This window comes from Dasypus novemcinctus, chromosome 11, assembly GCF_030445035.2.
Source record: "Dasypus novemcinctus isolate mDasNov1 chromosome 11, mDasNov1.1.hap2, whole genome shotgun sequence".
In the NCBI taxonomy this organism is placed as follows: domain Eukaryota; kingdom Metazoa; phylum Chordata; class Mammalia; order Cingulata; family Dasypodidae; genus Dasypus; species Dasypus novemcinctus.
In genome coordinates, this window is record NC_080683.1 from 15,175,849 (window position 1) to 15,196,320 (window position 20,472).

The 20,472-nt window shown below is 42.7% G+C and overlaps 2 protein-coding genes across 5 annotated transcripts in view; both read left to right on the forward strand.

The window, feature by feature from the left end:
• BICRAL (BICRA like chromatin remodeling complex associated protein) overlaps nt 1-6,706 on the forward strand; it is a 100,370-nt gene extending 93,664 nt beyond the window's left edge. For all 4 annotated transcript variants that reach the window (XM_071218459.1, XM_058306756.2, XM_058306755.2 and 1 more), the window contains 2 exons: nt 689-791; nt 2,799-6,706. In XM_071218459.1, the coding sequence (XP_071074560.1) occupies nt 689-791; nt 2,799-3,586 (891 nt within the window). In that variant the 3' untranslated portion in view covers nt 3,587-6,706. The remainder of the gene's footprint in view (nt 1-688; nt 792-2,798) is intronic.
• A 5,675-nt stretch (nt 6,707-12,381) lies between these two features.
• RPL7L1 (ribosomal protein L7 like 1) lies at nt 12,382-18,335 on the forward strand. The gene is made up of 7 exons (XM_004451343.5): nt 12,382-12,497; nt 13,147-13,252; nt 13,764-13,927; nt 16,049-16,186; nt 16,979-17,088; nt 17,250-17,464; nt 17,905-18,335. Exons 1-6 carry the CDS (start codon nt 12,484-12,486, stop codon nt 17,456-17,458), a joined length of 741 nt encoding a protein of 246 aa, XP_004451400.1. The 5' UTR covers nt 12,382-12,483; the 3' UTR covers nt 17,459-17,464; nt 17,905-18,335.
• The last annotated feature ends 2,137 nt before the right edge of the window (nt 18,336-20,472 follow it).

The following is a 20,472-nucleotide window of genomic DNA, read 5'->3' on the forward strand; positions in this document are numbered from 1 at the left end:
AGGGAAGCAGACTTGGCCCAGTGGTTAGGGCATCCGTCTACCACATGGGAGGTCTGCGGTTCAAACACCGGGCCTCCTTGACCCATGTGGAGCTGGCCCATGCACAGTGCTGATGCGCACAAGGAGTGCCGTGCCATGCCATGCAGGGGTGTCCCCGCGTAGGGGAGCCCCACGCGCAAGGAGTGCGCCCCATAAAGAGAGCCGCCCAGTGCAAAAGAAAGTGCAGCCTGCCCAGGAATGGTGCCGCACACACGGAGAGCTGACACAACAAGATGACGCAACAAAAAGAAACACAGATTCCCATGGCGCTGACAACAACAGAAGCGGACAAAGAAGAACACACAGCAAATAGACACAGAGAACAGACAACCGGAGAGGGGGCGGAGAAGGGGAGAGAAATAAATAAATCTTTAAAGAAAAAAAAAAGAAGGGAGGCTAACTTTTCACATATTCTTTCAGGACCTTTCAAAGTTTGTACCAATGTTTAAATTACCTATGCAAAGAAAAGTACAATTTTAAAAAATTATCTAACATGACTAGGATAAATGTGACTAAATGGGAAATTACTGTAACTGAGATGTGAGATGCCAAATTCTCATTTCTGATTGTTTCATTTGCTCCAAAGACAATATGAGATGTCTTCACTTGGTTAAAGGCATCTGGAATAATCGGCCTCTCTCATTTTCAGCGGATCAATCCCTCTGCGGAGATGGTGATGATTGATAGAATGTTCAACCAGGAGGAAAGAGCTTCTCTGTCCCGGGACAAGCGTCTGGCACTTGTAGACCCTGGTAAGAACCATCAGAGTGCAAGCTGGGGAGAGCGCCTGCCATGGTTCAGGTCATGGGGCTGTCAGGAAGACCTTCGGGTGCAAAACCTGAAGGAAGAGCACCACTTCTGGAGAGAATAATCCAGAGTGGAGGGCAGATTAATAATCTGAGAATTTTTATATCCTACAAAATCCAAACTGGAATTTTGCATTCAGTTAAGAGATTATGTTTCGCTGTTGTAAACCTAAAATTTTCAACCATTCTCCAGTTTTTGAGGACTAAATTAAGTCAAAATCCTTCCTAGGTTAAACTTCAGCAAATTATTGGGTGCTTTGCTATGTGCAAAGCACTATTAAGGGGAAAGTTAGTAAAACACAATCCCTGTCCACAAACTAGCAAATTGTAATGCCCCATTTAAGTACTTTTCTCTCACCTCATCAATTCCTTGTCACATTTTGCCTCTCAAAAAAATGAGTTTTCTTTAATTTTTTCTGGCTTCCAAAATTTTTTTTTAACCAAATAACATTGTAACAATTCACAGAAAATGAATTTTACCCTTACTTTCACCATCCTATAAAAGAAATGCTTTTATTTCCCAAGGTTTTTTTCTGGTTATGGTTCCCACTTACATATCACACTTATTATATATGTTTATAATTATATGTCATATGTGAGATATGATTTTGTATTCTCATTTTTCCTTTCAACACATTTAAAATTTTTATTATGTTGCTAGAGTTTTCAAAATAATAATTAATAAAATTTTAATATATTAACCTGATAATTTAGCTCACTCATTCCCCTATATTTGGACTGGGTTTTCCTGTGGCTTTACCCCCATTCCTTTAATGTTTTTTCTGATACTTACACACTAAGGTTCTACCTTGTGCTTGATACAGCTCAAGAAGCTTCCAGAGAGAATGTATGATCTTCATACTTAGTCTAAACAGAGAGTCTGAAAAAAATGTTATGGATACAGGAGGATCCTCAAATCTTTCCAGAAAGAGAGACAATAATGTAGGATATATTTCTGTTCCTCTTTCTTAGAACCTGAAATCATACTATTGCTTTTTGGTGAATTGGGCTTGGGGATAAACCCTCCTCTTTGTCACAGCCCCCTCAGATAAAAGTGCCACAGGGGCAGAGACGGCACTTCATTCACCTTTATATAGTGTCTGCACAGTGTTTGTTGGATGGAATCATCTTTTTAGATTTCATGGGTATATCCACTAGATTTCACATACTAGGATTCAATGTGCACTCTATACATATTCTTTGTGATTTTATAGAGGTCATCAAAGCCCTATTTCACTTTCCTTACCTCCAGAGTTAACACTTTTTCTGACTTTGCCTAACAGTAGTCTGCCTACCCCCATCTGTATCCTCGATCCCCTAAATCCTAACAAATATGTCTCTTGCCATCCTCTGGCTCCTCCTCAAGTCTGACACATTTCAAGGCTTGCTCCCAATTCCTCATACCCTACTGTCCTTCCAAGCAGATGTTATCTTGGGTTCATGTCGCTACTTCATTTTGTGCTCCCAGCAAAGTGCAGCTAGCCATCTGGGGTCCCTTGCATGTATCCAGATGCAATGAAGCACCATCACCCAGCAGGTGTGTCCATGCCCCACAAAGCCTCAGTTCAGGGCTTTCTAAGGAAGAAACCAAGTCAACACCAGCACCTGATTTGTTTCAGACTGTTTCAAAGCAGATTGTTAGTAATAATTAAAAGACAAAACAAGACTCTAATTAAAACTAACACTAAGAGATCAGGACTAAGTGGCGTGTTTTGCACATCTGGTTTTCCCACTTGTCCTCAAGCAGCTACCTTTTCAAAGAGCTTTAAGCTTCCCTCTGGACGCCTTGGCTCCAGAGTCTTGGTTACTGTGTAGGATGCCCCTCAGTGCTGGGTTTCTGCCCCCCATTGTTCCTGGTGGGGTGGGCTTTCCCCGCTCCCGACCCACTGTGGGCCTATTGTATAGCCCTTCCTCTGTGTTCATCGTTACTGTTCTTTCTGTTCCCATCCCTAGATGGTTTTCAGGCTGATTTCTGTTGTTCCTTCAAACTCGATAAAGCCCCTCATGAGACGCACTTTGGCAGGAGTGACCAGCATGGCAGTAAAACAACCAGTTCTTTCCATCTGACGGCCAAGGCGCAGAGCAGAGACCGAGCCAAGCCAGGCATGGCAGAACCAACGAATCATGACCAACTTCATCTAGTGCCTAATCACATCGTGGTCTCTGCAGAAGGAAACATTTCTAAAAAAACTGAATGCCTCGGCAGAGCACTGAAATTTGACAAAGCGGGCTTAGTCCAATACCGGAGCACATCTGAAGAGAAAAGCAGCCGGAGAGACTCCGTGAAGGCCAGTGAGTGCCCTCCCGGCCCTGAGGGGCATCGGAAAACCTCATCCAGACCAGATTATGGTCCTGAGAGTCAACTCTCAAGTACCCTAGCAGATTCTCACTTGGAGATGACGCGTAGCAATTCCTTCCAAGACAAAACTCTGAGGAATTCTCCAAAGAATGAAGTTTTACACACAGACATCATGAAAGCGTCAGGTGAGCCCCAGCCAGCTCTCCAGCTCACTAAGAGTTTAGAAACAACATTTAAAAACATCTTGGAACTCAAGAAGGCTGGGCGGCAGTCCCAAAGTGACCCTGCGGTTAGCGGCTCTGTTGAGTTAGATTTCCCCAACTTTTCTCCAATGGCTTCACAGGAAAACTGCCTGGAAAAGTTCATCCCAGACCACAGTGAAGGCGTTGTGGAAACAGACTCCATTTTAGAAGCAGCTGTAAATAGTATCCTAGAGTGTTAATAGCGGCAGCCCTTCCCCCTGCTCCCACCCCTCAGACCCCCACTCCGGACAAGTCACATTCTTTCCTGGCAAAAGCAAATGGAAATGGTCTCCTGTCTCCAGCCTGCTTGGTCTTTCATCACAGGTTATTCTTTCTAATCTCAACCCTATTCTTTGTTTAAGAGCAATACTTGTCGTGATTATGAGGAGATCCTTCATAAAATGAATCCTTGTTAGAGAGCAGTCTGATAGGCCCTACACATTTCAAGTTCTATGAAAGTTTTTTGTTTGTTTATCTGCTTTATTTTTCAAAACACTCAACTCAATGAGGGTGGAGTACATTTGGCCCTGGGTAAAATTTTGACAATCACAAGTTATTTGAAAAGAATAGACTTATTAAAGAAAACCAAATGGGACTGATAGAAGCTACTTTTTAAAAGACTATCCCACTGCATCTCCAAATTTAGGGTTTTGTTTTGCTTTGTTTTGTTTTGTGTTTGTGTTTGTGTGGGGGGGCCACATGGTTCTCCCTGCTCAGTCATCTCTGAGCAGTAACTTGCTGCTGCTCAGCGGGGACTCACCATCCTGGTTTCAACAGCCAGTAGCCAGCAAGCAGGGCATTTGCAGGGCTTCCTTGTTCATTATTCGAGTGTTTTTCTGATGTTCTGGGAGCAAAAACCTCGTGCTTTTCAGCATATCCGTGGTGAATTTCATCTAGAGAATGCAACAGCATGACTTGACATAATTTTGCCAGGCTAAATAAAGAAAATGGAAAGCAGTAAGTGGCACAGTGTACAGGGGAGGCCAGCCGGGCTAGAGCCGGGAGGATTACAAGATGTATATATGTAAAAGCATATACATGTTAACTATTGAGAAAAACAAGAGTTTTGCATTTTATAATTGGCTATAGTCAACATATGATGTGATGTTTTTGTTTGTTGCTGGGTTTTGTTTCGTTTAACCTCTATTCCCACCGTCTCCCACAACAAATGGCCAAGCACTTTTCATTTGAAATATGCTGTAATTTTTTAGGTTAAACCTTAAGGGGACTTTGGCCTTGTTTATGCTTCTTGTCCGAGAACAGTAGTCACCCCCGGCAGCAATCATTACCAAAACATAGACAAACCAAAGGTACCAGCCAGCCCACCACTGAAAGGAAAGATCTGAGACACGGGATTCCCACTTGAGAGCCAAGTACATGTCCTGCCAAGGTTTGTGTTTGGCTTCTGTTATGTTAGTGGAAATGACTTATTGCTTTACTATTTATATTTCTTTTCAGGGAGCTTTCCCTTTTTCCTTTCTTGTATACCGGCCCAGGTCATTGCATTTCTGTTGTTACTTTAATTCTCAATGTCATCAGTTATCTCCTATACCTGGGAGAGCTACACGATGGAATTTGGCACAAGTGTGCATGACTCTGAGCTGTTCAGATCCAGAGGTCATTTGCTGACAGCGTGTGCACACTCACTCTCCCTCCTGTACACCTCTCTCTCACTCTCACTGTACCCACTGACTTCCACTCTAATGGGTTGCCAGGATCTGCTTCTGGCTATCCCCAGAATAGGGATGGCCCCCATTGTCATCATGTTGGGCATTTCTTTTCCAATCTGGCCTGCGATGAAAAGAAAGGCTTCTGGTTATTAAAAACACAGCAGCAGGGGAGAAGGTGTAGCTCAGTGGTTGAGCGCCTGCTTCCCATATACAATGTCCCAGGTTCAATCCCTGGTACCTTCTGAAAAAAAAAACATACACAGCAACAGAAGACCTACACTCTCCCTGCCACCCTGCCTCACCAAACAAAGAAACCCTGTGAGACAGCCAGTCTTTACAGAAGCAAAATTACCTTTTCTCCCTCCCCTGAGCCAATAGAAATGGGAAAATCTGGACCATTTTAGGGTATCCATTTTTTCCTTATTTGTGCCAATGTCCAAGTTGCAGATTTCCCCCTTCTCCTATATTGTAACATACTAGAAAGATAAGTTGGTATTGCCAGTTAAAACTTTCTGTTTGGGCAGCCCTGGGGTAATACCATGCCCAGACCCCACCCTCCACCCCCAGGATTTCATAGGCTCTTTTTTCCCTTAGGGCTCATACTCCCCTAATTCCTAGCAAGACTTAAAGGTGGGCCCTACTGATCAAATTCTTCTCATTGTAGAACTTTATACCTGGAAGCCTGCATATAGGCAGCTAATGAGTTACATTAATTACTGCAAATCAGTGGAATTCCTAAAAGATAAGATAAACTTCATGTACATTTGTCACCTCTTTTTCTTCGGTATCCTGCCCTGCTACCCCAATCCTCGCTTTTCTATATACCATCTGAAAGGGTTTTTAAGCCCTAACACTTGTCTAGCAAATGGAGAGCCTAATTTACCAAAATGAAACTTGTAAATTTTTATGTCCTTGTATGTAAGTTTACTTTTTATGGAGGAAAGATTCTAGATAATGACAAATGAAGATTATGAGATGTATTTTACTCCTGTGATTAGGTTATGTGCACATGGGTCATAACTCGCATGTCAAGCCCCCTCTGGTGAAGGGTAAGGGAGCTCAGCCTTGGAGGCCAACATTCAAATGTTCAGGTTCATTAGTCAAAGTTAAGTTTTAGGACTGCTTGTACTCAGTAACAAAAATCACTTTCTCTCTCTTTTTTTTTTTTTTTTTTCTTTTCTGTTGTTGTGGAAAAGTGTGAATTTGTTATTAAGCATTTGATTTTCTGTGTCCTTACGTACTGCCTAAAGATAAAGCAAATTTTAAACTGGCAATTACGAAAAAGAAATATTTTAGCTCTGAAGAATTTAGTAGACTTTGTTAGATTAGGGAGGCCTTACAGACTGACTTGACTTAAAGAGGACGCGTCACTCACTGTCAGTGTGGTGTGGGCTTTATTTGCTTAAATACCTTCATTTGTATAGTATGTCTCACTTGAAATTGCTTTGTATACATTTTGTAAAAATATTTATAAAATGTTTTGTAAAAAAAAGTATAACAAATTGCAGTTTATTTTGTTATGTTGGATAAATACTGTTAAAAAGAAACCAGTCAGTAACTATATTGTTAATCCATGGTTAGGAAATGTTTAGTTGGAGAATACAAAATGAAACAACCATTGCAATACAGCCAAAGATTTGGGAAAATGTACAACTGTGATTGTCTTGATTTTGCAAATAGGAATGGCTACTTTTCCCAGAAGAAAATGGTAAGTACCAGTGAGAATTCTACTTGAATATATTTTGCCATTACCAAAAATCAACCTAACCAGTGATGGGATAGGATTTTAATTGATCAGCCTTTCCAAACTGTTACAAATTAAACAGAGTTGGTCAGTGAGAAAGTTTAGTCATGTGTATCTCTGGCCTCCATTCCTACTCCTGCCACATGGGTCCTTAGCAAAGGAAGGAAATGGGATCATTTGAAAAGTTAGGTAAGTGAGCCTCAATCTGCAGAAAGATTTCTTTAATTGTTAAGGTTTTTGGTTTTTGTTTTTGTTTTTGTTTTCATTTCTGCAAGGACAAGGAGAAAGCTAAGGAATAGGAAAAGAAAAACGTTTTAAGTAAGACTTATTCACGAATGAATGTGTTTCTCTTTGAATTCGCATACTTGACTTATATGGAGACACAGGTCTCTAATCTTACCTGAAAGTCAGCCCTATAGGGCATCTCTGAATTGCCGCTCTCACAAGTGTGATTCTATCCAGATTGTTTGGGAAACTCCTGGAAGGTAAAGTGTTTTTCTGAGAGTGAGAGTTTAGAACGCCTTAACAAATTTTTCTTTGGATCTAAAATTTATAATTATACTCCTTACTTCATGTTTTAGTTGCTACCCTCCACTCTTAAAGCAGAAGTAGTCAGGGAATCAAGATTCTGCAGTAATCAGTGTATAAATAGGAAACATTTTTTGCGTAACCTTACAGAGGTTAGAGTTACTGCTAGAATAATTCTATCTGTGGGTGTATCACTTACTATCATTTAAAGTGTGGCCCTGGTGTCAAGCTTTTCTTCATGCCAAGGATAAATGTTTCTTGAATGTGCCCCACTTCAGGCCACTTAAAATAGGAGGGCCCAGGAATGAACGATTGAGAAGGAAGGATCCCTTGGTGGTTGCGTGAGGCTCAGGGTCTCTGTGCTCCCCAGGGCCTGCCCCAAGGAAAGGCTTCTTCTCCTAGGACGATAAGAGCTCAGCCCTGCCTGTGGAAGACCACCCCAGGAAAGGGGCACTAGTACTCCCCAATGAGGAAAAAGTAGCCAGGGAATGGTTGGGGAGGAAGGGAAGGGACAGGAAAGAAACGGCCACAAGTCTTCGCTCTGGGGACCCTGACCCAGCCTCACTCAGGCAGGGCCCTAGCTGTGCTGTCCTTAAACAGCTGTGCTCTGGCTCTGCCTCAGCCCTGCAAGTGACAAAGTTAGGACCATTTAGGTGTCCAGGTGGAGGCGGAGAGTGCTGACCACCAGACGCGTGGTGAGCAGTTTACAGTATGGCAGGCACGTCGTAGACACTGGGCATATACAGACACTTATGGCATGGTCTACTCAGTGAGATCAGAGTCTAGAGGGGGCGACAGGGACTAAAGAGCTACATCAGATTTGAGAACTGGAATTCAAGAGAGAAGAAACTGGGGTGCTAAAATTCTTCTGGACTGCCACCGCTAGAGAACAGTAATAATATCTATGTCCATGCCCTGGTGCTTAATACAGTTTCATGAGTTATGTTTGAGGGATACTGAGGGTGAGAAAGAAAAAGGTATTCAACACTTTCTGCAGGCATGAAGATAAAGGGTTTTTGTAATCACGGGTTAAATATGTTGAGAAATCTGGTTCAGTGTAAGTGGTCAGAGCACATTGGTGGTATAAAGTGAATTCTGGATTATGAGCTGCCTGTGTCTACATAGCTGTAGGCTAAGGGCTTTATAAGAAACCCTAATCCGTATTCCTCTTGGGCATATATTTGAGTCTGGCCTTTGAAAACAAAAGCAAGATGATCCTTAAGAAAAAATCACTTCTCTGAAGGTCAAGGCAGGTCTGACTGGGTGGGTAGAAAGTGCCTTTTCCTGCAATACCTGAACACATAAAGCTATCTTTGTGCAAATTACTATCAGTCTCAACTTCCTATCCTATAAACTAGGAAGACTGACCTCGTCTTCTGCATCTTAAGATGTAAAGTGAGGGGAAGAGAGATGGTTCAGTGGTTGAGCACCAGCTTCCCACATATGAGGTCCTGGGTTCAATCTCTAGCCCTGGCACCCCCCCCCAAAAAAAAAAAAAAAAGATGTAAAGTGAGGTTGCTACAGAAGAAGTGGGTATGGTGGGGTAGCTAATGGTCCGTTATCCCTGAAATAACTCAGAAGAGACCTGGATTTTTGTTTTTTCTCTTACCTACTGAACACTTCCTCCTATCCTGGCTTTCCTGTGTCTATTCTCCATCCTCAAAAGGCTGCTGCCTCTCATCTATTCTTTCCCTTTTGCTTCCCCCTTTTCCCTCCTTATGCTTGTTTTTCATCAGACTCAAAAGCTGTTGTCCATGCTGTCCTTCCCAATTACAGGCTCATTTGACTGCTCTCTTATTAATCTTCCCCACCCTCCTTCCTGATAACGTTTTGTCAGTCTCTGATGAAACAACAAGGAAAGCATGAAACAAATCATCAACTGCAAGAAGTGTCAGAATCTGAGAAAGAGGTCTGGGCACTGGGAAATTGCGGAAGGAGCCCCCATTAGGATACTGGGTGTGATGATTCTGCCTTACTGAGAAGACACTGCTCATTTATCTTAAAAAAGAGTAGGATTCCAAATAACCCAGAAGTGTAGTCAATACCGAAATAACTTACTCAGATATGTTCCAAAGGGATCTCAGAATCAATTCAGAATCCTGAATTAGTCCTGAAAGAAGTCTTTAAAAAAATCAAGTGGGTTCTAAAAGAGGCAAATCACAAGAATCAAATTACCTGAACTTTTTTTTCAGAAAAATATGTGATAAACAAAGGGTGTACCACAAAAGATGTCTTCCTCCCATTCCGGGCTCTATTTCCTTTCCCAAAAATAACCCCAGTCAATACGTTATTTACCGTTTCAAGTTTGTTACACACTCATACATCTATAGGAAAAACAAAACAAAAAACCAACAACCAAACAAATCTGGGACATTCTTACTCCTCTGTATCTTGCTTTTTCGAATTAATACCAGATATCTGGGAATATTAGTTGGGATTCTGTGGTTGCAAGCAATGTAAACCAATTCTGGTTGCTGACATAAAGGGGATTTTTAGGGAGGATAAGGATTGAAGGGAAGGTTGAAGAGCCGCCCAGGCTTGGGAAAGATAGGAACAAGGAAACTCCAGGAGGCCTTAGAAGGTGGAAGTTTTTAAAGTCTTGCCCCAAACCTATGTTTCCTCCACCATCACTCTGCTCTGGATTAAAAAACCAGAGGAGAAAAGTTTAGGGTCTCATGCCCCCTCCCACTGGGGAGATGAGAGGAATTGAGATCTTCCAGAGACTCACCTCTTCAGCTTATGTTAGAGAAGGCAAGGCTTTAGATTTGAAATCCCTCCTTTCAAGATTGCATACAATGAGGGAGAGGCCACAAGAGCAATGGAGTACTATTAGGAAATGAGAATGGAGTAAAAAAATGAAAACCTTTTACCACTGAGATTTCATGACTTGAAGACCTATCACACTGTTTAACAATTGCAGAGTTTTCCACAATTTATTTAAACATTGCCTAGTGGTGGACAACTAAAGTGCCCAAGAAGTAAGAGAACAGAGGCTGATGAGGACAAGCTAAAAATAAGATTCCTTTCTTCCTTTTTCAGGAGGTACTGGGGATTGAACCCAGGACTCATACATGGGAAGCAGGCACTCAACCATTAAGCTACACTGAGCTACGTCTGCTCCCCAAGAATAAAATTCTTGAGACAATAAATTCCTTAAAAGTAAATGGCTTCTCATTCAGTTGAAGAATACTCTATCTTTTCATCTCTGGATCAGTCTGGTGGAGTGATGACTCTGATACTGAGAATACATACCCTCCTAGCACCATCTGCTGGCATCGGAAAACCAGCAATCAAGTTTCTGAATCCTGACTGCCAAGCTCTGTTTAACCAGGAGTATTGTTAATACCCCTGAAATTCTTCCCCTCAATACCACTACTTCTAAGGAATCTACCTTTTATTAGTAGACAGGGAAAGCTACAAAGTATTGACTTATTTTTGTTCCTTGATTACTACTCAATGGATGCCTCAGATTTTGGTGACCCTTCTGTTTTTGTCTTTTTACAAAGTCAGGTATATGGTGAGGTGCTTAATGAGTAGGATAATAAGCCTCACTCATGCCTTGACCCTGAAAATTGTCTTTTGACATTTATGCATCAAGTAGTGAGCTTTGTGTGTGGTACTATCTTTCTGGTTGGACTAGTGACATTGAACATACCAATATGGTACCTTGAGTTACCAAGCCAACCACTGAGTTAATAAACCCATTGCTGGAAAGGTTCTGTAGAAGATACAGAATCATATGAAACAAGTTCCCTGCCCTCAGAGAACATCCAATCTAGTTAGGGAAACAATATGCCAGACAGCATAGGATAAAGTCTGTGATAATACCCCTAAGTGCTGTCCATCAAATAATGGCATTGCTCTAGTCCCTTAGGATAAATAAAAGTGTTATGCTAGACATTAGGCAATGCCTGGAGGTATTTTTGGTTGTCAAAACTGGAGGACAGAGAAGGGAGTGCTACTGGCATCTAGTAGATAGAAACCAGAAATTCTGCTAAACATGCTACAATGCACAGGACAGTCTAACAAAGACTTATCCTGTCCAAAATATCAATTGCGTGGAGACACAGAAACCCCACACTATACCCTTAGGATGAGTGATGAGCAAGGAAGGCATGATTTCTGCTCTCCTAATATGGTGAGAAAGACGCGGTAAAAATATGTTAATCGAAATTAGAGAAAGGAATGAGACTACTCTCCAACCTTGTTAGTCAAAGCATTGCCCATAAACTAGACCAGCAGCATCACTTTGAAGCATGTTTAAAACGCAGAATAACTCCCGCTCCCCGTACCGCCATCAGAACAAGATCTCCCCATGATTTAAGCGCATTAATGCTTGAGAAATGCTGCTCTGGAGGTGACCTGACTGGACCTCAATTGCTTTTCAGGACTTTGGGAAGATTAGGAGGGAAGGTAGCACACATCAATACTAGAGAAGGCTCTGAGATGGCAAGGAAGCACATCTACTTTTTGCCCCAGTAGTAATAACTAACATAATGTTGACTGCTTGCTATCTGCCAGACGCTGTGCTAAGCGCTTTATATAGAATATCTCATGTAATCCTCGTAACCCTTTTAGGTAGGTCCATTATTATATCCATTTTGTAGGTAAGAAAACCGAGGTACATGACTTGTTCAAGGACCTACTGATGGGGCCGGGCATACATTCTTCACCACGCTAAGTGGTTCATAAACACCTCCACTACACCTGAGAGCCAAAGCCACCAGTCTAGCTCTAGCGAACCAAGGAGCTTTCCCGAGGTTGCAGGTCTTCCAATCTAGCGTGGAGCAGTGGAGCGGGAGCCTGAGGAGCGGCGCCGACCCTAGAGCGGAAGTCACAGATGCATTATGGGAAGCGTTTCACTGTTTACGACCAGGCCGTCAGCCGTTTGAGAATACAGTTTAAACGAAAAGGACTGGATCTTGAAGCGGAGATAGGCTCTGAAAAAGTGGGAAGGGATGCGGAAGAAGCTTTGTGCAACTTTTGAACTAGGGTTACCAAGACCTCTTCTCACCCTTCACTGCTACTCAGTGATGCAGGCTATCTAGGTCCTCCTCTTGAGCTAGACTAGACGTCTCTATGGTTAGGTAAACATAGAGCGTTTCCTCTCTCCCCAAGGAGCGTGCGCACAAGCAATAGCTGCAGCGTGGGAAAGATGGCGGAGGAAGAGTAAGTGTTTGGGCTTTAAGTATATGGAGTCGGGCGTTCAGCATCCGGTGCCATCCGCAGTGTTTAATTCTCAGTGGTGGGAAATAAGGGCACTTGTAGGTTGTAGGAAAGGAGAAGGAATGGCTCCAAATTCCAGAGGAGAAGGAAAGGCTCCAAATTCCAGAGGATAGGGACGAGGAGTGTGGAACTGTAGAGCTGGATTAGGAGGGCGGAGGGGGCCGCAGTCAATTTCAGGTTATCTCAAGGAGCGAGGATTTTCTTCCTGGCAGAGTGGTGGAGATACCATTTAGGTTCCCCTGGCCTGACTTCAGATCTGTAAATACACTGCAGATGGGTTTGCATCCTCCTCAATTCCACGAAATTTTACAAGGATCTGATCGCTGCTAGCTCCTGTGAAAAGCTGGGGCGGCAAAAGTGCCATAATGTATACGAGACCCAGTGGCCAAGGGGCTCTTGACCTTTTAAAATTTTGAGAGCAGGTGAATTAAGGGATCCGTTTTGAAGATCAGAGTCAGGAACAGGTTTCAGGGAAGGCTCGTTAATAATCAGGAATTTGAAGACAGTAATGTTACCCGCAGACCAGAGTAAAGAGTGGATTTGGAAATCCGTTGAAGCGTCGTTTCCTAAAGATGTCAATTTTCTGTATCAGGCCAAGAAAAAAGATCCCTTTGGTTCCAGAAAATCTCCTGAAAAAGAGGAAGTCTTATCAGGCCCTCAAAGCCACCCAGGCAAAACAGGCACTTTTGGAAAAAAAGGTATGATGGGAAACCAGAAGGAAGAGATTAGAATTTGTATTTGGTGAGTTTTACTCAGCATGTGTTGAACTGAGATTTGGTATCCACTAGCCAGCCCCTCCCTCATCAGTTTGATAATGCCAGGTATATGATTCACACCCTTAGCAAATATTACCAAACACCTTCTGTGGGCAAAATGCTGAAGTAGAGTTTGTTAAAGAAGAAGCAGAGGGGAAACTGCTCCTCAGTTCACGTTAAGTGATTGGAGAGACCAAAACCCTTGTGTACACTGCAGAAACCTTGTTTGTTTAATGTGCCTAACATTTTCCAATAATTGTTGAAAAATAAGTTTATGATTTTTCCCAGAAATTCTCGAGTCACCTCAACTATACTTTTACTTAGTTTCTTGCTTTTTCCTTATATAAAAATAGAGGATTTTGTTCCCCTTTTCAGGACCCAGTAGTTATTCACTGTTGTGGAGGTAAAGATGAAAGGAGGCACAAATGGTGATGATTGTCTGTCTTCTCTGTAGCAGAGGAAAGGGAGCCAGCTGAGGTTTAAGCGACTGGAATCGTTCTTAATTGATTCTCAACGGCAGCAACGTGACAGGATACGCCTCAAACGGCTAGAAGTGAAACCTCATGGCTTGGAATTGCCAGATGAACATTCCTTGGCCTTTGTAATACGCATCCAAAGGTAGGGAAGTGGTGTCTTATTGATTCTGGGGTGCTGGAACAAACTGTCAGTTTAGCTTTAGACCTTTTTCTAAGGAGATGAGGTAGTAGGCCTAAGGTCACTAAGACAAGTTGTGCTAAGAATTAAGGGGTGGGTAAAATAGACAATTTCTGCCTTTAAGAACTTTTAATGTTTGGGTGAAGTGCAGGATTCTTTGGGTAGGGATGGAGAGAAGCTACCTTAAATGGTTAGACACCCTCTCTAAAGCAGGAACTGGAAGCTGAGGCCTGAAAGACAGTGGAAGTAGTTCACTAGGAGGATGTTGGGGAAAGTCTTTCCAGGTAGAGATGCAAAAGTCCTGGAGGGCAAGGGGGTGTAAGCAAGACACGTTTCAAGGAATTGAAACAAGGCCAAGTAGGTTGAGCATAGCCAACGCTGGGGAAAGTGTTAGAGCTTTTTCCGTATTTAGTGCTATTTTCCCTACCCACAGATACAACTCTGCCTTATCCTATTTCCCCTATCCAACCATCTAAACTAGAAACCAATACTTTATTTGTTTGCTTGTTTATTTATTGGAGGTACCGAAGGTTGAACCCTGGACCTCATCCATGTGAGGCAGGCAACCACTGACTATACGCACTCCCCCAATGGGTTTTATTTTATTTTTGAGGTAACCAGGGCCAAGAATGGAACCCAGGACCTCGTATGTGGGAAGCTGGTGCTCAACCTTGAGCTATATTGGCTCCCCTGAGTTTCTTTTTTTGTTTGTTTGTTTGCTTGTTTTTGGTCTTTATTTTTTTAATATTACATTGAAAAAATATGGGGTCCCCATATACCCCCCAACCCCCTCACCCCACTCCTTCCCCCATAGCAACAGTCTCCATCATCATGAGACATTCATTGCATTTGGTGAATACATCTCTGAGCACCGCTGCACCTCATGGTCAGTGGTCCACCTCATAGCCCACACTCTCCCATGTTCCACCCAGTGGGCCATGGGAGGACATACAGTGTCCGGTAACTGTCCCTGCAGCATCACCCAGGACAACTCCAAATCCCAAAAACGCCTCCACATCTCATCTCTTCCTCCCATTCCCCACCCCCAGCAGCCACCATGGCCACTTTCTCGTTTTTTGTTTTTAAGGAGGCACTGGGAACAGAACCTGGGGTCTCCTATGTGGGAAGCAGGTGCTCAACCACTTCAGCCACGTTTACTCCCCCCATGGGTTTTTTTTTTTAATATTTCCTCACTTATTTCTTTTTTTTTTTTTTAAGATTTATTTTTTATTTAGTTCCCCTTCCCCCCATCCCAGTTGTCTGCTCTCTATGTCAGTTCGCTGTATGTTCTTCTGTGTCCGCTTCGATTCTTGTCAGCAGCACCAGGAATCTGTGTCTCTTTTTATTGGGTCAACTTGCTGCGTCAGCTCTCCGTGTGTGCAGCATCACTCCTGGGCAGGCTGGACTTTCTTTCATTTTGGGCGGCTCTCATTATGGGGCGCACTCATTGGGCATGGCGCTCCCCTATGCAGGGGACACCCCTGCATGGCGCAGCACTCCTGGCGCGCATCAGCACAGCGTGTGGGCCGACTCCACACAGGTTCAAGGAGGTCCTGCATTTAAACCATGGACTTCCCATGTGTTAAGCAGACACTCTAACTCTTGAGCCAAGTTCACTTCCCCTCCCCCACGGGTTTTAAATGTTTATGATCTCTGTCCTTTTTTGCCCTCCTACCACTGCCCATGATCACTTCCTTAAGACTGTTGCATTTGTTTTCTCACTGGGTTTCCCTGCTTCCAGTGACACATGGATCCATCCTATACCCTACTCTCAGTGATTGTTAGAAATACGATCCTGTCTCCTTTGCTTAAAATCTTCCATAGTTTTTATTGCCCATAGAAGCAGTTCAGCCGCCTTAGTTCATGCATAGCCCTGCATACCCACATCACCCACCTCAAACTCAGGGACCATTTCTGTGTTCCCGTCACATGGAAATGATCTGTTACATAAACTGCCTCCCACTAAACTGACCTCTTTTAAGGCACAGGCTGTGTCTTAATCTGGTTACCCAGTGTAGTGGCACACATTTCATAAATACCTACTGGATTGACCTAAACTGGATAAAGCCTGACTTTTCATTTCAGGATCGATGGGGTAGCTTTACTGGTGCGGAGGACCATTGAAAGACTTCGCCTGAGGAAGATTTTCAGTGGTGTATTTGTGAAAATGACCCCCACAACCCTAAAAATGCTGCGCACAGTGGAACCTTATGTGACCTGGGGGTGAGTAAGGTTTTAGTGTGAATTCACATTAGATTGTCATTGAGGGTGTTGAGAACATTAGGGTGAACAGGATACTGTTCTCCAAGGCTCATATTACCGTGTTGAAGGAACATTTTACTTTAACCACAGAGTCACCAGAAATCAACAGATGCCTTTGAACATTAGGTAGATTAAAGGAGAGATGAAGCCAGGGCAAGCGATAATGGTCTGAATAATGCGATATCAGGGCTTGTTTAGTTGTGGACTAAGACTGAGTAAGAGAAGAGATTAATTCTTGGAGCCTAGAGGCAGAGCTAGGGGCAGTGCTTGCATAAGGGAAATACAGTTCCAAACAGACAAGCCTAAATATATCTACTTGGTAGTATTCCTCAAGCATTAAAACCCAACAAATGTTTGCATTTAATTTCCAATTCTTATATCTTCTCAAGTAGAGAGTCATATAAGGCCAAAGTCCTAAACTGCAAGCTAAGGCATGTTTTATTTTTGCCTGGGATTTTTTTTTTTCTTGACTGTGAACTTTTTTGTATCTGTAAATGATTGGGAAGCAAAATTAAAAACACCAGTTAACTTGAAGTGCTCTTAAAATTTCTGCTCTTCACATAGCCAGGGCCTCCGGTTCTTTATCCCTTCTTCACATATGTATTCCCAGCATCCCAGTTGGAATGTCATTGCAGGGTCCTTCCTGATGAGGGAACAGGTAACCTTTTCTCCTTAGGTTATAGGACTGAGTAGCCAGTGTAATGTAGTGTGCCAGGTGCTGGCTAATGCTGCCTTTAATTCTGCATTATGTAGATTTCCAAATCTGAAGTCTGTCCGGGAACTCATCCTGAAACGTGGACAAGCCAAGGTCAATAATAAGATAATCCCACTGACAGACAACACAGTAATTGAGGAGCACCTGGGTGAGTGCAGCAGCTTAGGGGTCAATTGGGGCAGGAAGGCAGGGGTCTTGGGGTGGCCTAAATATGGAATCCAGATCACACTTCTTGGGCTGCCAGAATGCCCAGCTGAGGTATATGTTGAGTAAATGTTGAATAAAGGAATCTGTGCTCTTGTTTCTTAGGGAAGTTTGGTGTCATTTGCTTGGAAGATCTCATTCATGAAATTGCCTTCCCGGGGAAGTATTTCGAGAGTATCTCCCAGTTCTTATGCCCATTCCACCTCTCGGTGGCCCGTCATGTTACCAAGAATAAAGTGGGCTTTTTCAAGGAGATGGGTTTACCTGGTTATCGGGGCAAGAGTATCAATCAGCTCATCAGACAGCTGAACTAGACCCAGGTGAGTTTGTACTGAAAACCACCCTTGAGCTGGCTTTTCATGGGGCCATCCATACCTTGCCACTTGAAAATTTCTTTGCAATTACCAATATTTGAAAGTAACCTTGGTACTGGGAGAAGAGAGAGAAAGTGGGTATTTACAAGTCTTATGGATGGAAAGGAGCTTAGACCAGTGAATTCCTGATTAGGACATGGGGCTATGTATATCCCAAGATTACAAGCAACGAAAAAAGTGTTTTGTATTGTGGTGGTCATTTAGCTGTAAATGCAGACGGAGTGAATTTAAAACTAACTTCAGAAAGGATTTGAAAATTTAAATCCTCTCTTTTGTAGAAGGCAGCTTACCCCTTTTGAAATTGCTCTTAATATTGATACTATTGTTATTCTTAGGTGCCAAATTGCTGTGAATTTGTTATTAATGCAGTTCTATTTCTTCCTCAGAGTCTGAGAGCACATTGCATTGGAGGCATGTGTGTGTTTTCTGGGTTGTTTTCCAGTATCTTCAAAGAAGATTATTTTCTGCTCTATCTTCGGAAGCGGAAGCGAAGGATCAGGCAAAAGATGGTGGTGTATATGGCAGGCACCTTTAATACGACAGCCTGGTTCTGAGAAAAAGTTCCAGTGTTTTCCATGTGGAAAACTTTTTTTCTGAAATCCGTAAAGGACACATAGTTGCCTTGGGGGAGGGAGTTCTGCTGTCACATCTTCTGTTCCTGGGGTTTAATGTTGGTGAATACCCAAATACGTATACAAGGCTTCCTGACACCCTGTAGTGGGGACCAAACCCAGGCCATACATGAACCCAGGGCTTCATTCCTAGGGCCTTGTTTTGGAGAGAACTTGAAATACAGTTAGAAAAACACAAAAATGAATGCTCGCTTGTCTCCGTTTGCGTCCGTGTTTCAGCCTTTCATGAACCACTTAAGAGAGCTCTAACTCTGCTGGCTTCCTTGTGCTAGCTTACAACTGACTTAGTCCTTTTCCCAGGGATTTTAACCTATTTTTGGGTTATAAACCCTGTTGAGAATCTTAGGAGAACGGAACAATTCCTTACCCAGGAAAACATACATCAATTCAAAATTTTCCTTGGAATTTTAGGGTGTTTGTAGACCCCTTATCCTCAGGTACCTATGTACCTAATGTGAGGAAGGCCTGCTCTATCAGGATTGGTCACCCAGGCCCTGCCCTTGCTGGTTTCTGGTTCCATTTCCTGCTATTAAAGATAGTATTTTCCCTTCAAGCCAACTGGGTGTTTTGTACTAAGAGCACAGTGGTGAATCGCCAAGGCCCCTGTACTCTCTAATGGGGAAGTGCACACTTGTTTACTCTGGGCTTCAGGAAGGAATTTTCTTGTTTTTTGATGATTAGCCCTTCTGTATGAAACCTGGAGCAGGAAAGAGTGAACCATTTTCTTTGTTTGGCACTGATTAAATTGACATTATTTGGCCTTTTAAGACCCAGGCAAGCAATTTAGTTCCAGCATATTCTGGGCTCTGGAAGTATTGCTCTCTGCTGTGCTGGTAATGATGTAAACCAGCAACAGGGCTCCTGGGACATTACCTACCGAAAAAGGGTCTGATCCTACTTGTGTCCACCTCTGAATGGACCTTCCCTGTGCTGAGCCACCCAGCGCCAAAGACAGTGCAGCCGGCCCAGGAATGGTGCCACACACATGGAGAGCTGACACAACAAGATGACGCAACAAAATGAGACACATTCCCATGCTGCTGACAACAGAAGTGGACAAAGAAGACCCAGCAAAAAGACACAGAACAGACAACCCGGGTGGGGGGGGAAGGGGAGAGAAATCTTTTTTTTTTTAATTGCCTTATCTTCCCATCTAAGCAGTTGAAAACCTGTGTAATTCTGTTCCCTGATCCTTTTAGGTCAGTTTAGCTGCAATTTTGGCCCATGGGGCCCTTGAACAGCTGTGAAATTGAGTTTGAGCATGGGTTCTTGGCAAGGGGCCAATGAGTTTGAATTTAAATTTAAAAAACATTCTTGTGGGGATGGGTTGGTGTGGTGTGTGATAAAGAATACACGGTGTAGTGTGGACTTAAGGGGTCATGGTTTTTACCTGACTGGCAAAGGGGTCAGTGGGACAAAAAAGGTTAGGAACCCAAGTTAGAGGTATAACTGCCTTAGTATTCTCACTTATGAAATAATTAGGTTGACTGGCTTAAGAGTTAACCTGGCAAGAATAGATTTGTTATAGATGTTACTTATACCATAAAGCCTTATGAAATCAGATTACCTTAAAATGTCACAAAGTCATGGAAAGAAGTACTTGTGAGAATGGGAGCCCAGGGCTTTTTAAGTCCCACATCCTTGTAATATGGGAATAGTGTTTCTACCTCCCTGTAAAATGCTAAAAACATTTGGCCCATCTTCCTCACAGGGTTGTTAAAAGGACCAAACGAATAAGTTTAACTTATAATTTATAAGAAATTACTAAAAATTGTGCACTGCTCTTTAGTGTGCCATGGTATATCATTCCCTAAACAAGTTGTGGGACTCATTTTTTGAGAAGAGCTTATAAAATCTGCAGGTTAGTGTATACTAATTTGGGTTGTTCATGACATTTAGTGTATATACCTAGTATGTTCTAGGTGTTACAGGGAAAACAACATAAAACCTAGTTTTAGGATGCAGGAATAGGTGCAGTGAACCACTTGGTCTATTAAGGAGACTGACAAGGTGGTTGTGGGAACTTTTCCTCTACTCTAAGCCTCTAGTTCCCTGCCTGACCTAACTGGTTCCGAGGTTCTAGGGTTTTTGTTCTTTGGGTTTTTTAAATACTTGGGTATTGAAAAATAATTTTAAAATGTGGTGAGTATGGTTAAAAGAAATTTTAGGCTATATATGTTAGAATTTTTTAAAAAACAGGATGGTACAGCACAAATAGGAAATCCTAATGTAAACTATGAGCTACAGTGAACACAGTTTAGTTTTAACAAAAATACCACACTAATGCAAAATGTTAATATTGGGGGAGGGTGCAGGCATATG